This window comes from Macaca mulatta, chromosome 14 (genome assembly GCF_049350105.2).
Source record: "Macaca mulatta isolate MMU2019108-1 chromosome 14, T2T-MMU8v2.0, whole genome shotgun sequence".
Classification (NCBI taxonomy): Eukaryota; Metazoa; Chordata; class Mammalia; order Primates; family Cercopithecidae; genus Macaca; species Macaca mulatta.
This window is the reverse complement of record NC_133419.1, coordinates 121121952-121139867: the sequence shown is the minus strand read 5'-3', so window position 1 is coordinate 121139867 and position 17916 is coordinate 121121952. Positions and strand designations below refer to the sequence as shown.

The 17916-nt window shown below is 37.0% G+C and overlaps 1 protein-coding gene across 4 annotated transcripts in view; it reads right to left on the bottom strand.

Moving 5' to 3' along the window:
• The window catches only part of ARHGEF12 (Rho guanine nucleotide exchange factor 12), a 148689-nt gene that overhangs the window by 33430 nt on the left and 97343 nt on the right, over window positions 1–17916 (bottom strand). For all 4 annotated transcript variants that reach the window (XM_015115966.3, XM_077964534.1, XM_015115967.3 and 1 more), the window contains 10 exons: window positions 14255–14329; window positions 11410–11502; window positions 9820–9930; window positions 9434–9532; window positions 5979–6021; window positions 5252–5357; window positions 4675–4812; window positions 3852–3884; window positions 3413–3527; window positions 2531–2636 (listed from right to left, as the gene is read on the bottom strand). In XM_015115966.3, coding sequence (XP_014971452.2) covers window positions 2531–2636; window positions 3413–3527; window positions 3852–3884; window positions 4675–4812; window positions 5252–5357; window positions 5979–6021; window positions 9434–9532; window positions 9820–9930; window positions 11410–11502; window positions 14255–14329 — 919 coding nt within the window. The remainder of the gene's footprint in view (window positions 1–2530; window positions 2637–3412; window positions 3528–3851; window positions 3885–4674; window positions 4813–5251; window positions 5358–5978; window positions 6022–9433; window positions 9533–9819; window positions 9931–11409; window positions 11503–14254; window positions 14330–17916) is intronic.

The following is a 17916-nucleotide window of genomic DNA, read 5'->3' as shown; positions in this document are numbered from 1 at the left end:
GACGCCAAGGTGGGTGAATCACGAGGTCAGGAGGTTGAGACCATCCTGGCTAATATGGTGAAACTCTGTGACTATTAAAAATACATAAGGCCGGGCGCGGTGGCTCACGCCTGTAATCCCACACTTTGGGAGGCCGAGATGGGCGGATCACAAGGTCAGGAGATCGAGACCATCCTGACTAACACGGTGAAACCCCGTCTCTACTAAAAATACAAAAAAATCAGCCGGGCGTGGTGGCAGGCACCTGTAGTCCCAGCTACTCGGGAGGCTGAGGCAGAAGAATGGCGTGAACCCAGGAGGCGAAGCTTGCAGTGAGCCGAGATCGCCCGGCTGCACTCCAGCCTGGGCGACAGAGCGAGACTCCACCTCAAAAAAAAAAAAAATTAAAAAATAAATAAATAAATAAAATTAGCCAGGTGTGGTGGTGGCACGTGCCTGTAATCCCAGCTATTCGGAAGGTTGAGGCAGAAGAATCGCTTGAACCTGGGAGGCGGAGGTTGCAGTGAGCCGAAATTGTGCCACTGCACTCCAGCTTGGGTGAAAGAGCGAGACTCCATCTCAAAATAAATAAATACATAAATAAAACAAATAAAATAATCTATATTGCAAATTAGCTAAAAGCAAAAAAGGACAATGTAAAAGAATCTGGTAAAATGTGTGAAACATGGGTAGACCCAAAAATATATATATAGTGGATTGTTATGCAGAGAAACATACAGACAGACAGATGAAGGAAGGAAGAAGAGAAGAGAGAAAAGGAGAGGAAGGTAGACGAGAAAGATGAGGAGATGGAGAAGGGATGAGACAAGACGATGAAAGTGACGAAGAGGAAGATGCAGGGCAAGAAGAAGGGTCATGAGAAAAGAAGGAGAACAATGGTGGACAGAGGGAGGAGGAATACTGAGAGACATGGAGCTGTGTTCATTTGTAAGAATGAAGATGAAGTCTTTATTTCTGTGAGTTCTTAGTAAGCTCCCACCCCAGTTCTCTCCCAACACTCAAACCTTCATCATCATAATGTACCTCAAAGACCATCTAGACCAATCCCCATCCTGCTAATTACCCTTGTTCACAAAGTCACCACAAGAAGCCAAAGACTCCCACTCAGGTGTTTAATCTCCAGAGCATTCTACACCCTCACCCAGCTTTTTATACCCTAATCTAACCCCTAATTCCTGAAATTCTTCTTTTGTATCCCTTGGAACTCACAGTTAACATCTGTGAAATCCTCTATCTCTTTAACTTCCTCTGAAAATTTCACACCTTCTCAGTGTTTCTCAACAAGGGGCACTAATGGCATTTGAGGGAGAACTCCTCAATGTGTGGGACATTCACTATCACAATCCTACTCACACCACCTACCATGCCAATATCTTTTTTTTTTTTGAGACAGTGTTTCACTCTGTCAACCCAGGCTGGAGCTTAGTGGCGAGATGATGGCTCACGGCAGCCTTGACTCCCCAGACTAAAGCAATACTACCTCCGCCTCCCAAGTAGCTCGGACGACACACATGCACCATGATACACAGCTAATTTTGGCTGTTGTTGTTGTAGAGGCAGGGTCTCACTATGTAGCCCAGGCTGGTCTCGAACTCCCAGGCTCAAGTGATCCTCCCGCCTTGGCCTCGCAAAGTGTTGGAATTACAGTCAAGAGCCACTGCACCCGGCTTCAGTATTTTCAAATGTAGTACTTCCTGAGATAAGAACCATTACATGACCCTTTCCCATGGTACCACCATCCCTATTTCTCCTGCAGCCATCTCAAGTGGGCTGATCTCTCTTCATTGGGCCTGGGGTGGAAGGGAGATCAGCAAATAAAATACAATGGAGAGGTGGAGAAATTTTAGAAGTATGGAGACTAAGTAAATATGTATAAAGAGACTAAACAGTGTGGTGGAGATACACACTTTTTTTTAAAATTTAACAAACACAAGTTGAATGGAAACAAAATCAGAAGAGGTAAGTAAACTACGTTATGGACATTTGACAGAATACTGCCACTAAATTTTTTTTTTCTTTTTCCCCTTTTCTTTTTGTTTTTTTGAGATAGAGTCTGGCTCCAGTGTCACCCAGGCTGGAGTGCAGTGGTGCAATCTCGGCTCACTGCAACCTCTGCCTTCCAGGTTCAAGCAATTCTTCTGCCTCAGCCTCCCAAGTAGCTGGAACTATAGGCATGTGCCACCGCGCCCGGCTAATTTTTTGTATTTTTAGTAGAGACGGGCTTCATTGTGTTAGCCAGGATGGTCTCGATCTCCTGAACTTGTGATCCGCCCACCTCAGTCTCCCAAAGTGCTGGGATTACAGGCGTGAATCACTGCGCCCAGCCCACAAAAGATGTTTATGACAATTATGTAGCAACATAGGGGGTACTTAGTTCAGAAATAACACTGAATGGAAACAAGGCATGTTGGGAGTTCACTAAAATCATCTTAACAACTCCTTTCTCCAGAAATTCATTTTAGCTAAAGAAGCCTCTGATGTGAAGAGGGTCTGAAATAGTGAAAATGCAGCACTTCAAACTTCAACATACTTGCACTGTTGTCATGACGGCTTGGTCTCCGTGGGGGTCCCAGGATGCTGGGAAATCCTCTTCGCTTCCCTTTTTCTTCCCCTTCTTTATCTTTCTTCATACTTTGCTAGAGTCGAAGTACAAAAAATAAGAGATATGTAACAGAGTAAATTGCTTTTGCGATTTTCATAGTGTAATGCTAATGCTTAGTTCAAAGAAATTGTTAAATGTAAATGAAACCCCGTGCACGTGTGTGTGCACATACAGAGCACTCATTAAAAGTTCGCACACGGTACTGTGTACACCTCAGACTCAAGATGTTTTCTTCAAACCCTTTATCACTGACAGCTTTGGAAAATCAAAGGGTAGTTTTATAGCACATTTACCAGGAACTTATTCTAAACAATTCATTCATCCATTCAACAAATTTACTAAGTATAACTATTAGTAACTACTTTACTAATAGTTGAGAATACAATAATAAAGAAGGTCCTTGTACTCATACAGCTTTACAATCTAGTAAACACTAAACAAAAACACAAATAATTACAAACTGACAGAATCCTCTACTGCCATTAAAGATGTTCATGACAACAATTATGCAGCAACACAGGGGGTATTTAGTTCAGGCAAAGTAAAAGAAAAGTATAAGGCATGAACAGAATCAGTAATAGCACTCTTTCTAAATGCTAATTTCACTTTTCACATTGTCTAGTAATAGTTTACACATCTGGATTTCTCACTAGATTCTGAGCTTCTTGAGAACAGAGATAGTATCTTATTAATGTTTGTATGACTAGCATTAATTGGCTGATTAAGTAAATACTGACCATGGAAGACACTGCACCCAAACGTAAAGAAGCCCTGAGGTCTGAACGCACTATTACATTATTTCAGTCTCACCTTGATTTTGGGAAGAAATCCAATCCGACCCCGTTTGTGCTCCAAATTTCGAGGCTCTTTCACTTTTACTCCCAAATGCTTCATATACATGAGAATAACATACTGCATGGTGGAACTGGAGGAGAAAGGACGAAGTAAAATTAAGACTTCTGAGAAGGGAGGGCTGGTAGAATAAAGACATCAAATGATTTCCAAAACCCCAAGGTTAGACTTACTGAAATGAATCAAACAAAAACTAAAGAACTATCTAGTCATGGCACAGAGAAGAGAATTCTACTCAGGACAGCAGTAGAGTATTAGTCAAATAACATACAAGCCACCAGAGGGAGACCACAAACTGTATTTGTAAATTAAAAGAAATAAATTGTAATTTAGGGCCGAAAGGAAAAAACATAGCTTCTTTTTTTCTTAAAATTCTATGAAAAAAAAGTTATGTTACCTCTTATCTTCCTCTACAGCCTGAGCAGTCATCCTAAAAAAAAAAAAAAAGTTTAAAAATGAAATATGAAAGTTTAATTAACTTATTTTTTTGAGACAGAGTCTCACTCTGCCACCCAGGCTGGAGTGCAATGGCATGATCCTGGCTCACTGCAACCTCCAACTCCCAGGCGCAAGTGATTCTCATGCCTCAGCCTCCTGAGTAGCTGGGATTACAGGAGTGCGCCACCATGCCTGGCTAATTCTTGGATTTTTAGTAGAGATGGGGTTTCACCATGTTGGCCAGCCTGGTCTCGAACTCTTGGCCTTAAGTAATCTGCCCACTCAGCCTCCCAAAGTGCTGGGATTACAGGTGTGAGCCACCATGCCTGGCCTTAAAAATTGTTATTAACTCAGATACCTGAAATAACAGAACAGAGTCAAATGCTTTGGGCCACACCCTAGAATAAAATACCAAAAGAACCCTGATCCCCTAAAGAACCATATCTGTTTCACCCTCATGTCCCCAACTGTATATGTTTCATGGCAAGAAATATTTCCAAGGCCTATGCATTAAAAATAATTAATCCACCTGTTTTTGATCACTGATTAAAAGTTTTAGAGTTACCCATTTACCAAGACCCAGAAAAAGGAACACAAGAAATTTACCTAAAATAAAATATCAGAAAAAAGAAAAAAAAATTTCAGTTTCTCAAGTACTGTGACAAAATAAATGGCTCCACATACACAATCTGATACCTTTGCTAAACTTGCCCAAAGGGTACTTCAAGCGTAAGTAGCATCTCAGTAGAGAGGGCATTTCCACATACACTTCTATTACTTACAGTATTTCTTCAATTTTGGCAACAATCTGTTCTGCACATGTCCGCTCCTTCTCCAAAGTCAACCGGTCCTTGTCTCGCTCTGCATCAAGTTTAGTCAGCTCGCTTTCAGCCAAGGTCAGTCCCATACTACGTTTCTGCCTAAAGGGAATAGAGAAGTTTCCTGAGGTAGCCTAAAGAAAAACTACCTCGCTCTGGGGACGTTTCATCACAGTCTCCATAGCTACGATTCCTAGGAACAGGAAAAATGTCACTTTTCCACTTATGGGTCCATGTCATCTAGGATACCAGAGGAAAAAATTCTAGAAGCAATGACTCCAAGAACACATACAATATCTTAAAGGAACACACTTAGCACAGACACAGCCCTGAGCTCAGATCCTGAAGGTGCCTGGAATGGAGAGTCTGGACTCTTAGTTCCACTCTAACCCTTTGGCTCCAGATGTTCACTATGTTTTAATAACAATAAGACTATATGGTTTATCTAGTGCTAAGCTGAGTGTTTAAAGTGTAACTTTTTCTTACCTAAAAAAATTAATTTAGAATAATCATATAAAATTCTATCTACCACTAAGCTTACCGAAAATCTTCTAAGTGCCTTTGAACCTCTGGATGGACTCGTTCTTGCATAGTTTGGATATAGTGGCGATGCAGATCCTCAGGAATGAGCTCAGGTCTTCTCTTTTCTTCATAAATGAAAGGAATTATGTTATCTAAAGGTATGTTGTGGGCAACATACAATTGGCAACATATTAATGCTATTTTGTATAAATTTAAGTTGAAATTTGCCAAAGAGAAGTTCTTCAGGGCAGTTCGTATATTTCATCCCAGAATTCTGATTTCATTTACTCTTTTATTTATTATTATTTTTTTGAAACAGAGTTTTGCTCTTGTCGCCCAGGCTGGAGTGTTAATAGCGTGATCTCGGCTCATTGCAACCTCTGCCTCCTATGTTCAAGCAATTCTCCTGCCTCAGTCTCCCAAGTAGCTGGGATTACAGGCATGCACCATCATGCCAGCTAATTTTTGTATTTTCAATAGAAACGGGGTTTCACCATGTTGGTGAGGCTGGTCTCGAACTCCTGACCTCAGATAATCCACCCACCTTGGCCTTCCAAAGTGCTGGGATTACAGGCATGAGCCACTACGCCCAGCCTCATTTATTCTTCAATGTATTATAGACTGTCTTTCTATTGTGATTCAGGTGATCAACTAGTCACCATGTGACAGACAAAACCTTTACAGATGAGCTGAGCTACGTATCTATTAAGATGTAATTCTCCACGATGTCAGTGCTCCAAGCTTACCTAGATCTGCAGACATTTCATCAGGAACAGAAACTTTCAGGTGCTAAAATGAAATGCAAACAAAAGGTGTAACAACACCAAAGATATTTCAAGATGTACATAAGTACTTGTGTAAAGTAAGGGGATACAACTTGGATACCCGCTCTACAAGCATAATCAAGTACAAGCTCATTTATTCATTCACGTTTCACAGCACCAGAACATTCTATTATTTAAACTTGAAAATAAGCCCTTTTCCCAAGGATCATGCTATAAAGGAAATGTCTACAGTCGTTTAGCTAGGTGACTGAATGCTTCTGTGACACACTTACCCTAATGAATATACTGGCTTTGGCTTCCTAGAATCATTGGTCAATATAATCAGTTATACATCATTTAGATCAATATAGGTAAAACCTAAATTATGTGTATATTATCATATGAAAAACGTACTCATATATAGCCATGATTTTTCTTTCCTATATTTGAGATGCTCATTCTGAAGACCAGTAATATTCCTAATCGTTTTCCTACGTAAAGTTTAAGAACCCTCACAATGTCACACTCCCAGTGAGAAAATATTGAGTTTTTAGAGTTTTAAATCTCCAGTAACAATCTATAGTTCTTCCTACTGAACCAAATAAGGTGACTGTCTTAGAATTTACTTATTCCTAGCTAGGATTTTCCCCATAATACTTGCATAATAATTACCAGACTGTTGTTTTCCCCCAACCCCTAACTACCGGAGGGGAAAACTTTATTATTTTGCATTAAGAGAAAAGATCTTAACCTCTTCCTGCTTATTTTGTATTGTATACCTATTTAAGTCATATAATTTCAGAATTTAAACAAGTCCTATGAGATCTGAAGTTTTAAATTTGAAAATAAGTCACTGCTAAAAATTGTAAGATCCCTTTATATTCATTTGAAGAAAAGTGAAATGGATTTTAAAACTTTCTCTTTGACAGGCAGTAGCTCAAGTCAACTTTCTTAAAAGCATTTCTAGCTCAAGTGCAAAAAAGTAATAAAAGCTCATTTGTGTATGATGGTGTTTATATGAAATAAATGTGAGCGGTAGCATAAAAGTATAATTAGCAAATCAAAGTGTAAGGATTCTTCTTATACTTTAATATTGATATACAGATCATGAGTAGCAAAACATAAAGTTTTGACTTAGCTTGGTGCCCTCTTAAGAAATGCAAAATTCAAACATACTTCAATATATTGTCATTTTTTTAGGAAAGTAAATTATTTTAATAAAAATAATACAATATTTTAAACAATGGGAGTATGATCAGAACCCTAACTCATTTAACCATACCTAAATGACCCCACTATGTCCCAGGAACTGTTCAGTGTTAGGCACACAGCAGTGAACAAACAGAACAAAAATATCTGGCCTAATAAAGCTTATATTCAGGTAGGAGAGTAAGAATATAGTCATCCCTTGATATACACATGGGGTATTGGTTCTAGGAACCTCCAAGGATACTAAAATCAGCAAACTCTCAAGTCCCTTATACAAAATGGCATTGTATTTGCATATACCCTATGCACATCCTGCTGTATACTTTAAATCTCTAGATTACTTATAATACCTAATACAATGTAAATGCTATGCAAATAGTTGTTATACTGTATTTTTAAAAATTTGTTTCATTTTTTATTGTGGTATTGGCTTTTGTTTTTTTCCTTGAATATTTCCAACCATGGTTGTTTGAATCCGTGGAAGCTGCAGGTACAGAACACTGATTGTATAAACTAACTAACTAAATAAATAAAAGTTCTATAGATAAAAATAACAGAAAAAGTGACAGAAAGTGAAAGGGTTGAGATTTTAAGTAGGTTGGTTAGGAAAGTCACTGAGTAGGTAATTGAATGTGAAAGTGTATAGACAATTTTGTAAAGGAATACAAAGAAAATGGGACAGGAGCTGGAGGGAGAAGTAGAGCCAATATGTTTGTGTGTTCGTTTTTAGAAAGGGAAAATAACAATGTTTGCACACTGATGTGAATAATTATCTGTAGAAAATATAAAACCGATGATGCAGGAGAAGCGAGGATAATTGTTAAAGTAAGGTCTTTGAGTAGGTATAAGGAAATACACTGTAAACTGAGGCAGAGCTGCCCTTAGATAAAAGATGGAGAATCGAGGCCAGGTGCAGTGGCTCATGCCTGTAATCGCAGCACTTTGAGAGGATGAAGCAGGCAGATTGCTTGAGCCTAGGAGTTCAAGACCAGCCTGGGCAATATGGCAAAACCCCATCTCTACAAAGTACAAAAATTAGCCAGGCATGGTGGTGTGTACATGTAGTCCCAGCTACTTGGGAGACTGAGGCAGGAGGATCACTTGAGCCCAGGAGACAGAGGCTACAGTGAGGGGCAATTGTGCCATTGTACTCCAGCCTGAGAACAGAGCAAGACTCTGTCTCAAAAAAAAAAAAAAAAAGAAAAGAAAAAAAAGATGGACAATCACTCCATAGCATCAGGAGAAAGAGTAGAGTACATGGTATGGTATAATGGAGGCAGATGATACATCTGGTAGAAGTTCTCTTCTATATACTTTAAATTTCTGAGAGAAACAACAAGGTCAAAGTTATCAGCTGAGAAAGGACTAGGGAAAGGAAGAGATGGAGGTTTTAAGGGGGAAAAAGTATGAAGCAGTCATCTAAGGGAACTGCAAATGTGAAAGGACTAGGGACCTGCAGCATGATCATCCAGGATGCATTAAGGGCTAGGTGCTATTTACCTGTAACAAGACTAACAATGAAACTTACTACTTTAAAAATCTTATTAACACTTTTAATGACAAAGTAAAATAATGGCAAATTGAAACTTACAATATATCAAAGGGATAATACATCATAACCTACTGGGGTTCATTCCAGGAATGTGAGACTAGTTTAATATTCTAATATCAATCAATGTAACTTACCACATTAACAATCAGAAAAACTACATAATAATCTCATTCAACAAAATTCAACATCCAGTCATGATAAAAACTCTCAGCAAACCAGGAGTACTCCTTAACCTGGTAACCTTTATCAGCATTTATTTCAGTGTAAGCATAATCTTTTCTGCTACTTTTTAGTAAAAATTATGCCTCTAAACTTCAAGGAGGCCACCCAGAGTTCAGTTATTCAAGTATTATTCCTTGGGTCTTAATATATATGTAATATCATATGTATTCCCTTCTTCATTTCCTTACTCTAATTGTACACACGCAAAAAAAACACAAATATATACATATGTGTGTGTGTATATATATCCCCTAAAACCTACTGTGAGAATTCACATGCCTAAACTAATTTAGAAATGATAAAAAAAACAGTTTAGAGTTATCAATAATTGAAATATAATACAGGTGTGAGAAAGCACAATAAAATCCAAAAACATAGGAGGGAAGATTGGAAGCAGGAGGCCAATAATTCCATGTACTAAGGCAAAGATTACAACATTAACTTGGCAACTTACTGCTGATCGATCTAGAAAGAACTGATGAAACTCAAGGAAGATGCGACGAGTTTCCTTGGAATTGGTATGTTTATACAGGTCTGAATAGAGATAACAGAGCTGTAGTGGAGACAGGAATGAAAAAGACAAAATGAGGAACCATGAAAAATGTAATTTGCTAGGTCATCATTGAGTAGGAATGTTTGGAACGGGTAGGTTACCATAAACAATGTAGTTATTACTATATAATCAAGTGTTTAAAAAATAATGTTTTAATTATCTTTCATATCTGCCTTTATACGGAAAACTGAAAGAAGTCTGCCCACTCATCGTATAGATAGGAAAAGTTCTATGGCATATGAATCAACAGAAGAACTCTGAATCTGCTAGATTGTAAAATATATTACCAAAGTTGCAGGGTCAAATTGTGAAACTACATGGTGTAAGAAAACAGCCAAATGAGCCGGGCGAGATTTTAGTAATTCAATGCTCTGGAAACAGCTGCACTGTCCATTGATCTAGAGGAAGAAATGATTATGCATCAGTAACTCCAACATACAAATACTAAATGCAAAGTAGGCTCAATTGAACATAGCTATCCAAATTTCACTTTGATCTCCCTATAAAAAATTCAAGATTTAAAAAATTTCACTAAAATTTATTAGCAACAGAAGCTATGGAATCTCTTTCTCTGAACATTAACCATCTCTTGGGGATAGGTCAGAAGAAAGACCACTTTGGGAGAATGGAAATTTAGGAGATGATTACCAAGTAGCTCGGATGTATACAAATCAATATGTAAAAAACAGTCTAACAACATTTCTAGAAATGTAGTGAAAGGCTTTTTGCCCAATCATAAAATAGTTGTTTATTCTTTTCTTCTGGGCTAATTGCAGAAAGGGTGGGAAATGAAGTTGTATGATTTTAAGTAAGATAAATCCTAGAATATTTGTATAATCCCTAAATATACTGAACACGGAAAACAATAATAATGTAAACTAGCATCTCAATTTTCATATTCCCAAATCATTCTAAAGACCAGCATTACCCAACTATCAAACCAGACAAACGTATTACAAAAAGAAAAACTATACATCAATATACCTCATCAACAAAGATGTAAAAAATCCTCAGTAAAATAATGGCAAATTGAAACCGACAATATATCAAAGGGATAATACATCATAACCTACTGGGGTTCATTCCAGGAATGTGAGACTAGTTTAATATTCTAATATCAATCAATGTAACTTACCATATTAACAATCAGAAAAACTACATAATAATCTCATTCAACAAAATTCAACATCCAGTCATGATAAAAACTCTCAGCAAACCAGGAGTACTCCTTAACCTAGTAACCTTTAACCTTATAAAGAGTCTCTAAAAAATACTTACAGCTAACATCATACCTAATGATGAAAGGCTGTTTTCTCCCTAAGATCAGGAATAAGGCAAGCATGTCTTGTCACTCTAATTCAATCTCATACTAGAAGTCCTAGCCAATGCAATAAAGCCAAGAACAAGAAATAAAAGATAAACAGCTTGAAAATAAGGAAATAAAAACTATACACAACATGTTTATCTATGTAGAAAACTCCAAAAGATTTATTTTTAAAAGCACCAAGAAATAATAAGTGAATTTAGCAAGATCACAAGATACAAGGACAAGAATCTAGCTAATCATACTCCTTTATACCACCAATGAACTGAGATGTGAAATTAAAAAAAAAATACTATTTTAAGAAACACACTCAACCCCAAAGAAATGAAGTACTTAAATATAAATTAATGGCCTCTCACTGGCTTTAAAAGCAAGGTCATTTCTATTGTTCAAAGCTAAAATAAGCAATTAACCCAAGGAGCTACTGGTTCTAAGATTTAGCTTCAAATCCTTACAAACGTTATCTTAATCTCCAGAAAGTGTTCATTTTTGCAACAAATCAGACATTGCAGAAAAGCAATAATTTATTTTTTAGAAAGAAAAAAGTCATCACCTGTTCATGTTCAGTACCAAAATCATCATCTTCTGCTCCAATAATATGAGGTGCTATACGGGTTGAGGGACTTCCGACAAGTGATTGAGTGTCCTGGCAACATTCAGGGAAAAGAAACAGAAAAATTATCTGGTGGTCAAATTTAGAAAAAGAATAAAGCCAACCCATCAAAAAGACATGATTCACTTAAATGGTGAGATTTCGTTTTATTTCCGTTGAAGTACTTTATTTTCAAAGTAGGGGTTCACAAATTCTCAAGGCCATGAATCACTCTGGCAGAGAAAATGACCACAACAACGGTTTTTTTTTGGGTGGGGGAAAAACCATTTCCCTTGGAAACAGGAAATATCCTTTGCTCACTATACACTTGGTTGTCTGACTCTAACACTTTCTGTACATTTTTGTAACTTCTTTTATTAATTCATACATACTTAGAACTTCTTACAGAAAAAAATAAAGTTGGGCTTACATAAATGGTTACAATTAAAAAATTAAAGAAAAAGTGAAGACAATAGGACAAAGGAAAAATAAGAGCAGAAATGATAATACAAAGTTAGAAGAGAGGTTAATATACCTGAGAAGTACTAACCCAAGATTTCCATTAATGATACATAATTGAAGGCTATCATCGAACTCTATTTTTTCATTTTTAATTAATTTTCATAAATGTATAATTCAGGATTTCTCAACTGTGGCACTGTTAATATTCTGGGCCAGAGAGTTCTTTGTTATAGGGGCTAGCCTGTGCATTCTAAGACGTTTAGCAGCATCCCTGACCTCTGTGGGCCCACCAGATGCCAACTGCAGCCTCAAAGCCCTAGACATCAAAAATGTTTCCAGACATCTGTCAAATGTCCACGGAGGCACAATCATTCTTGGTTGAAAAATCACTGATAAAATACTCTAAAACCATCAAGTAATCTCACAAACACTGCTACAGAAACAAAGATACCAAAATCCTAAGAATAAACTGTAGATTAGCAGATAGTCCCCCATGCAATAGCTCCTCCATTTGTCAACTCACAAAGTTGGATTCAGCACAAAAACGGCAGTACAGAGGCATTAATATATAAAATAATAAACATCGGTGCTGGGCATAGTAGCTCAGGCCTGTAATCTCAGCACTTTGGGAGGTCAAGGAGGGAGGATCACTTGAGGCCAGGATTTTGAAACCAGCCTGGGAAAAACAAAGAGATCCACTCTTTAAAAAGCCAAAATAAATTAGCCAGGCATGGTGGCATGTGTCTATAGTCTTAGCTACCTGGGAGACTAAAGTGGGTGGACAGTTTGAGCCCAGGAGTTTGAGGTTATAGTTAACCTCTGTACTGCAGCTTGGGTGACAGAGTAAGACCCTGTCTCATTCATACATATATACATACACAAATATATGCATACATAAATACATACATACATACAGGATGTCTGAAGACCATAAGTACTAAAATTAAAGACCATATAGCAATGGGGAATAAAAATTTTGGAAGAAATAGGAAAAAAATGAGTTTGGCTTAAATCTGACAGCAGTTTAACATTGCAAGATCTGGATGGAGTTCAGCAAAGAAAGGTGGGCCTATGATTTGAGAGTCATGTGTACAGCAGTTACAGCAGTTATAGCTGAAGCTATATAAACAGATCCACAAGTTTTAAACTGAGTGAATAATAAGTATATGTAGTTTTTCCTCCTTGTATTGCAACACTACATATTGAGTCTCCTAAACACATTCTGCCTTTTAATAACTCTTATTATTTTCTTTAACCTCAAGGCTTTAATAATTCCACAAAAAAGAAATCAGGTGAAACTGGCTGGGCACTGTGGCTCATGCCTACAATCCCAGCACTTTGGGAGGCTGAGGCGGGTGGATCACCTGAGGTCAGGAGTTTGAGACCAGCCTGGCCAACATGGCGAAATCCCTCTCTACAAAAAGAAAAAAAAAGAAAAAGAAAACAGGTGAAACAACATAAATTCGTTTAGAGCAGTAGTCAGACAATTTTGATTTTATAATGATTTAATGTCTCTGATTTTTCGATAGTCCTTATGTTGCTGACAATAAAAACATTACAAAATGGTGTTGTATCTTTTACTCCACAACTGTAAACAAATCTAATTAGAAAATAAAATGAGAATGCTTAAAAGCATGCAATTAAGAATATGTAAGATAGAGCAAGTCTACTTCTTGATAAACACCCACAAAAACTGAAGGCAAGGCAGCATATTCACAATAGCCAAAAAGTGGAAACAATCTAAGTACCCACTGACAGACAGATAAACAAAACGTGGTATATATACATGTCATGGAATATGATTTGGTCTCAAAAAGGAAAGAAATTCTGATACATGCTACAACATGGATGAAAGCTGAAGACATATGCTAAGTGAGAGAAGTCAGTCATGAAAGGATAAACATTGTATCATTCTTTTTACCTGAGTATCTAAAGTAGTCAAATTCATAGAGACAGAAAGTAGAATGGTGGCTGCCAGGGGCCGGGGAAAGGGGGAAATGTAGATTTAGTGTTTACTGGGTACCAAGTTGCAGTTGGAGAAGATGGATGGCAGTGATGGTCGCCCAACAATGTGAATATACTTAATGCCACTGTACACTTAAAAATGGTTAAACTAGTACATTTTATGTTACCACCACGACAAATACTAAGAACCTAATAATACTTACTAATCATGGAATAGCTCTTGACTTATTCAAATCTTTATTAAGTTTCTTTAATAAATTTAATTTTTTTCTCCAAAAAATAAAAAATAAAATATGTAAACATCAGATGTGTCTATATCATACTTTAAGTATAAGGAAAGCTAAAGACAGCACTATCATTGCATGGATTTCATACTCACAGTGTCCTGAATTGTTTCACTTTTCTCTGGGTTTTCCTCTAGATAAATCCTCTCTTTGGGGCCACTCTTGGGACTCTAATAAAAAAAAATAAGATCTTCAGTTCATTTCAATAGGCACACCAAAAGGAGAAGAGGGAAAAAAGTGTGAAAAAAAATTGCTCTGAATTTCATATTTGTATTTACAACTACTAAATATCTTTCATAAAATACTTGGTTCTGCTACCTTTTCTTTACTTCGACAAGTCACTTATTCTCTCACCTTTTCAGTTTTATGTTGATAAACAATACAGAGTCAACAAAACAATTTTACCTAATCTCCAGGCCTGGAGGTTACTTTCTACCAAATTACTAGATATATTGCATACCTCAAACTCATTATGTCAAAATCAAACTCTTTTTTTTTTTTCTGGAGACGGAGTCTCGCTCTGTCACCCAGGCTGGAGTGCAGTGGCATGATCTCGACTCCCTGCAAGCTCCGCCTCCCAGGTTCACGCCATTCTCCTGCCTCAGCCTCCCAAGTAGCTGGGACTACAGGCACCCACCACCATGCCCAAATAATTTTTTGTATTTTTAGTAGAGACAAGGTTTCACTGTGTTAGCCAGGATGGTCTTGATCTCCTGACCTCATAATTCGCCCGCCTTGGCCTCCCAAAGTGCTGGGATTACAGGTGTGAGCCACCCCGCCCGGCCAAAATCAAACTCTCTTTATTTATCTTCCTTAACCCTTAACTTCTCAAACTATCCTTTCTATTCAAGTTAAAAGCATTTTGCCCTACTTATGAGTACAATTAAGCTTCTACTATTCTGTTACTCCCTTCATGTGAAAGGTGGATTTTAATACATTTATATGGTATTATATAATACCTAATACGGTTGTTCTTCAGTATTTGTGGGGGAATGGTTGCTCAAGTCCCTGATATAAAATGGTATAGTATTTGCATATAACCTATGCAAATCTTCTATGTATTTTAAATCATCTCTAGATTACTTATAATACCTGATACAGTGTAAATGCTGTACAACTAGCTGTCACACTGTATTGTCTAGGGGATAATGACTAGGAAAAAAGTCTGTGCATATTCAGTACAGATGCATTTCTATTCCTGAATATTGTGATCCACGGTTGGCTGAATCCACAGATGCTGCCCACAAATACTGAGAATGGACTGTATAAAATATAAACCATATGGGATGCAGAAACTCACTTTGGGGAGATGAGGAACACCCCAAAGCAATGGGAGACATTCTTTAGAGCAACCAAAAATGAGGAAGCAGAGACCTAACGAATGCCAACAGGGAAGATACATTTTACCTATGCATGTACCCAGATATCTTGGTGGTATCACAAGATATTTCTGCCACCAAGAGAAAACAGCAGTTTCAAATGTATGCCCCACCTTGGAGAAATGAATGACTTTCAGGTCTTGGACAAGATATATAAAAGATTAGAATAATTCTGTCACAAAAATCAAGAAAGCTATTAAAGATATTGGAGGGGCATGTCAAAAGAACACAGGAGAAAATTTGAGAGGGTTCCCACCAACAGAAAAAAAAGAGTAACTCATACGGAAATCCGTGAGTTCAAAATATTACACACATATACCCTTCCCACTTGTCACCTTTGGGGTTTGTAAGAGTATCATCTCTCCTGAAAAGACTCTTCTGAAAAGAATCAAGGGAAGTATTTACCCTACATTTTCTGCATAAGCTATATTTTAGGGTAACCTATTAGCTAGTAAGGGAAATCATTTCTTGTAACACAACTCTGTGTAATAAATACAGAAATAATGACAAAATTATAATAATATCCTTTTGAAACTCAGAATAAAACAATGGATCTAGGCATTCTGATCACGAATGGCATGTGAAAACATTTCATAAAAGCTATTTGATAGGGAACATTATAATGAAGGAAATCATGCTGACATCACCTAAACACCTTAAGCTTACAACCACAGTAAGACAGCCATTCACATCCTGATGTGATATAACGAGATGTACACAATATCATCCATGAATTATTCCAAATAACAACTATCAAACCTAACGTGACCAAGACTTGTAGATTTAACTGGGAGTTTTCAGAAAATCTAGATAAAGTAACATGTCATACGACACCATGAAAATATAATTAGAAAATGGGCTGTTTTACTGAACATATGACCCAATTTCTTAACAACAATAACAAAAAAATGGCCAAGGAAAAAAAAGAAGGAAACTATTATAAATTATAAAGACTTAAAATGACTTATGAACCAATGGCAATATGAAAGCCTTGACTGGATCCTGAATCAAATAAACTGTAAAAAGATCATTATAAAACAAGGTAATAAAACTGTGTATTGAGAAAATATTAATTCTTAGGATTTAATAAGAATATTATAGCTATATTTTAAAAACTTATCTCTTAGAGAGAGACACATTATTAAACTAATGCCTCAGATTTACTTTAATCCAGTGTCTCGAGGATGTAAGGAATAGCGGGTACAAACAAAACTGCTAAGGCTAGGTTCTCAGGGACCTGAGGAGGATTATGTTAGTCTTTACTTTTGAATATGTGTAAAAATTTTCCAAGATAAATAGTTTTTCAAAAATATCACTCACAAACTGAAAAATCAAAAGGAGAGATGCCCTGAATTTTAGATGATGATTTGTTACCAAGTTGCTTCTCTTGTGAGAACTGGGTATCAGGGCATTCTTTAATGCCTTCTCCAAGGTAAGCAAAAGTAGGAACTTTCACAAAACCACCAGGAAATTATTTTATAAAAATGAGGAGACAATGAAAAAGTTAGAAGAACTGATTCAAAAGATAAAATGTAAAACAGTAATTCAAAGTACTGTTAAAACAACAACAACAACAAAAGCAGACTGATTCCTCCATACTTACAACACAATTGAAACAAACATGGAAATCCATAAGCTAAAAGCAACACATCTTTAGCCTCAAATGGACACTTGTAGAAATTAAACCTGTGTGTTACGTGTTCAGAAGACAGCCTAGCTTGGACTTTATCATTTCTCACTTGGATTTCCATGATATTCAGTTATTTATTTGGCCTCAGTTTCCTCATCAATGAAATGGTGATACTGTTTTTTTAAGATTATTATGAGTGTTAAAAAAGAGTATCTGTAAAGCATTGGGTACAACCTCTGGCACAAAGTAGTTATTGAATAAATGCTAACTATTATCCATTCAGCACACATTTATTAAAGTTCCTATTAAGCCAAGCAGTCTTCTTTTCCTACAGATCTCCCTCTTTACTCCAAATTATTTTCCCCAGATACGTTTCTGATGGTGCCTGTCTTCTGCATGCAAAATAAAGTCCACTTTATTAATTGATTTCGTTTATTCAAATACTAAGTATCAATTACATGTCAAACAGTCTTAATTGACCGGAATGCCTATTTCTATACTCAACAATTCACTCTTTTTTTTACCCACCCCTGAGACGGAGTCTTGCTCTGTCAACCAGGCTGGAGTGCAATGGCGCGATCTTGGCTCACTACAACCTCCGCCTACCTGGTTCAAGCAATTCTCCTGCCTCAGACTCCAGAGCAGCTGAGATTATAGGCATGTGCCATCACACCCAGCTAATTTTTTTTGTATTTTTAGTAGAGACAGGGTTTCACTATGTTGGCCAGGCTGGTTTTGAACTCCTGAC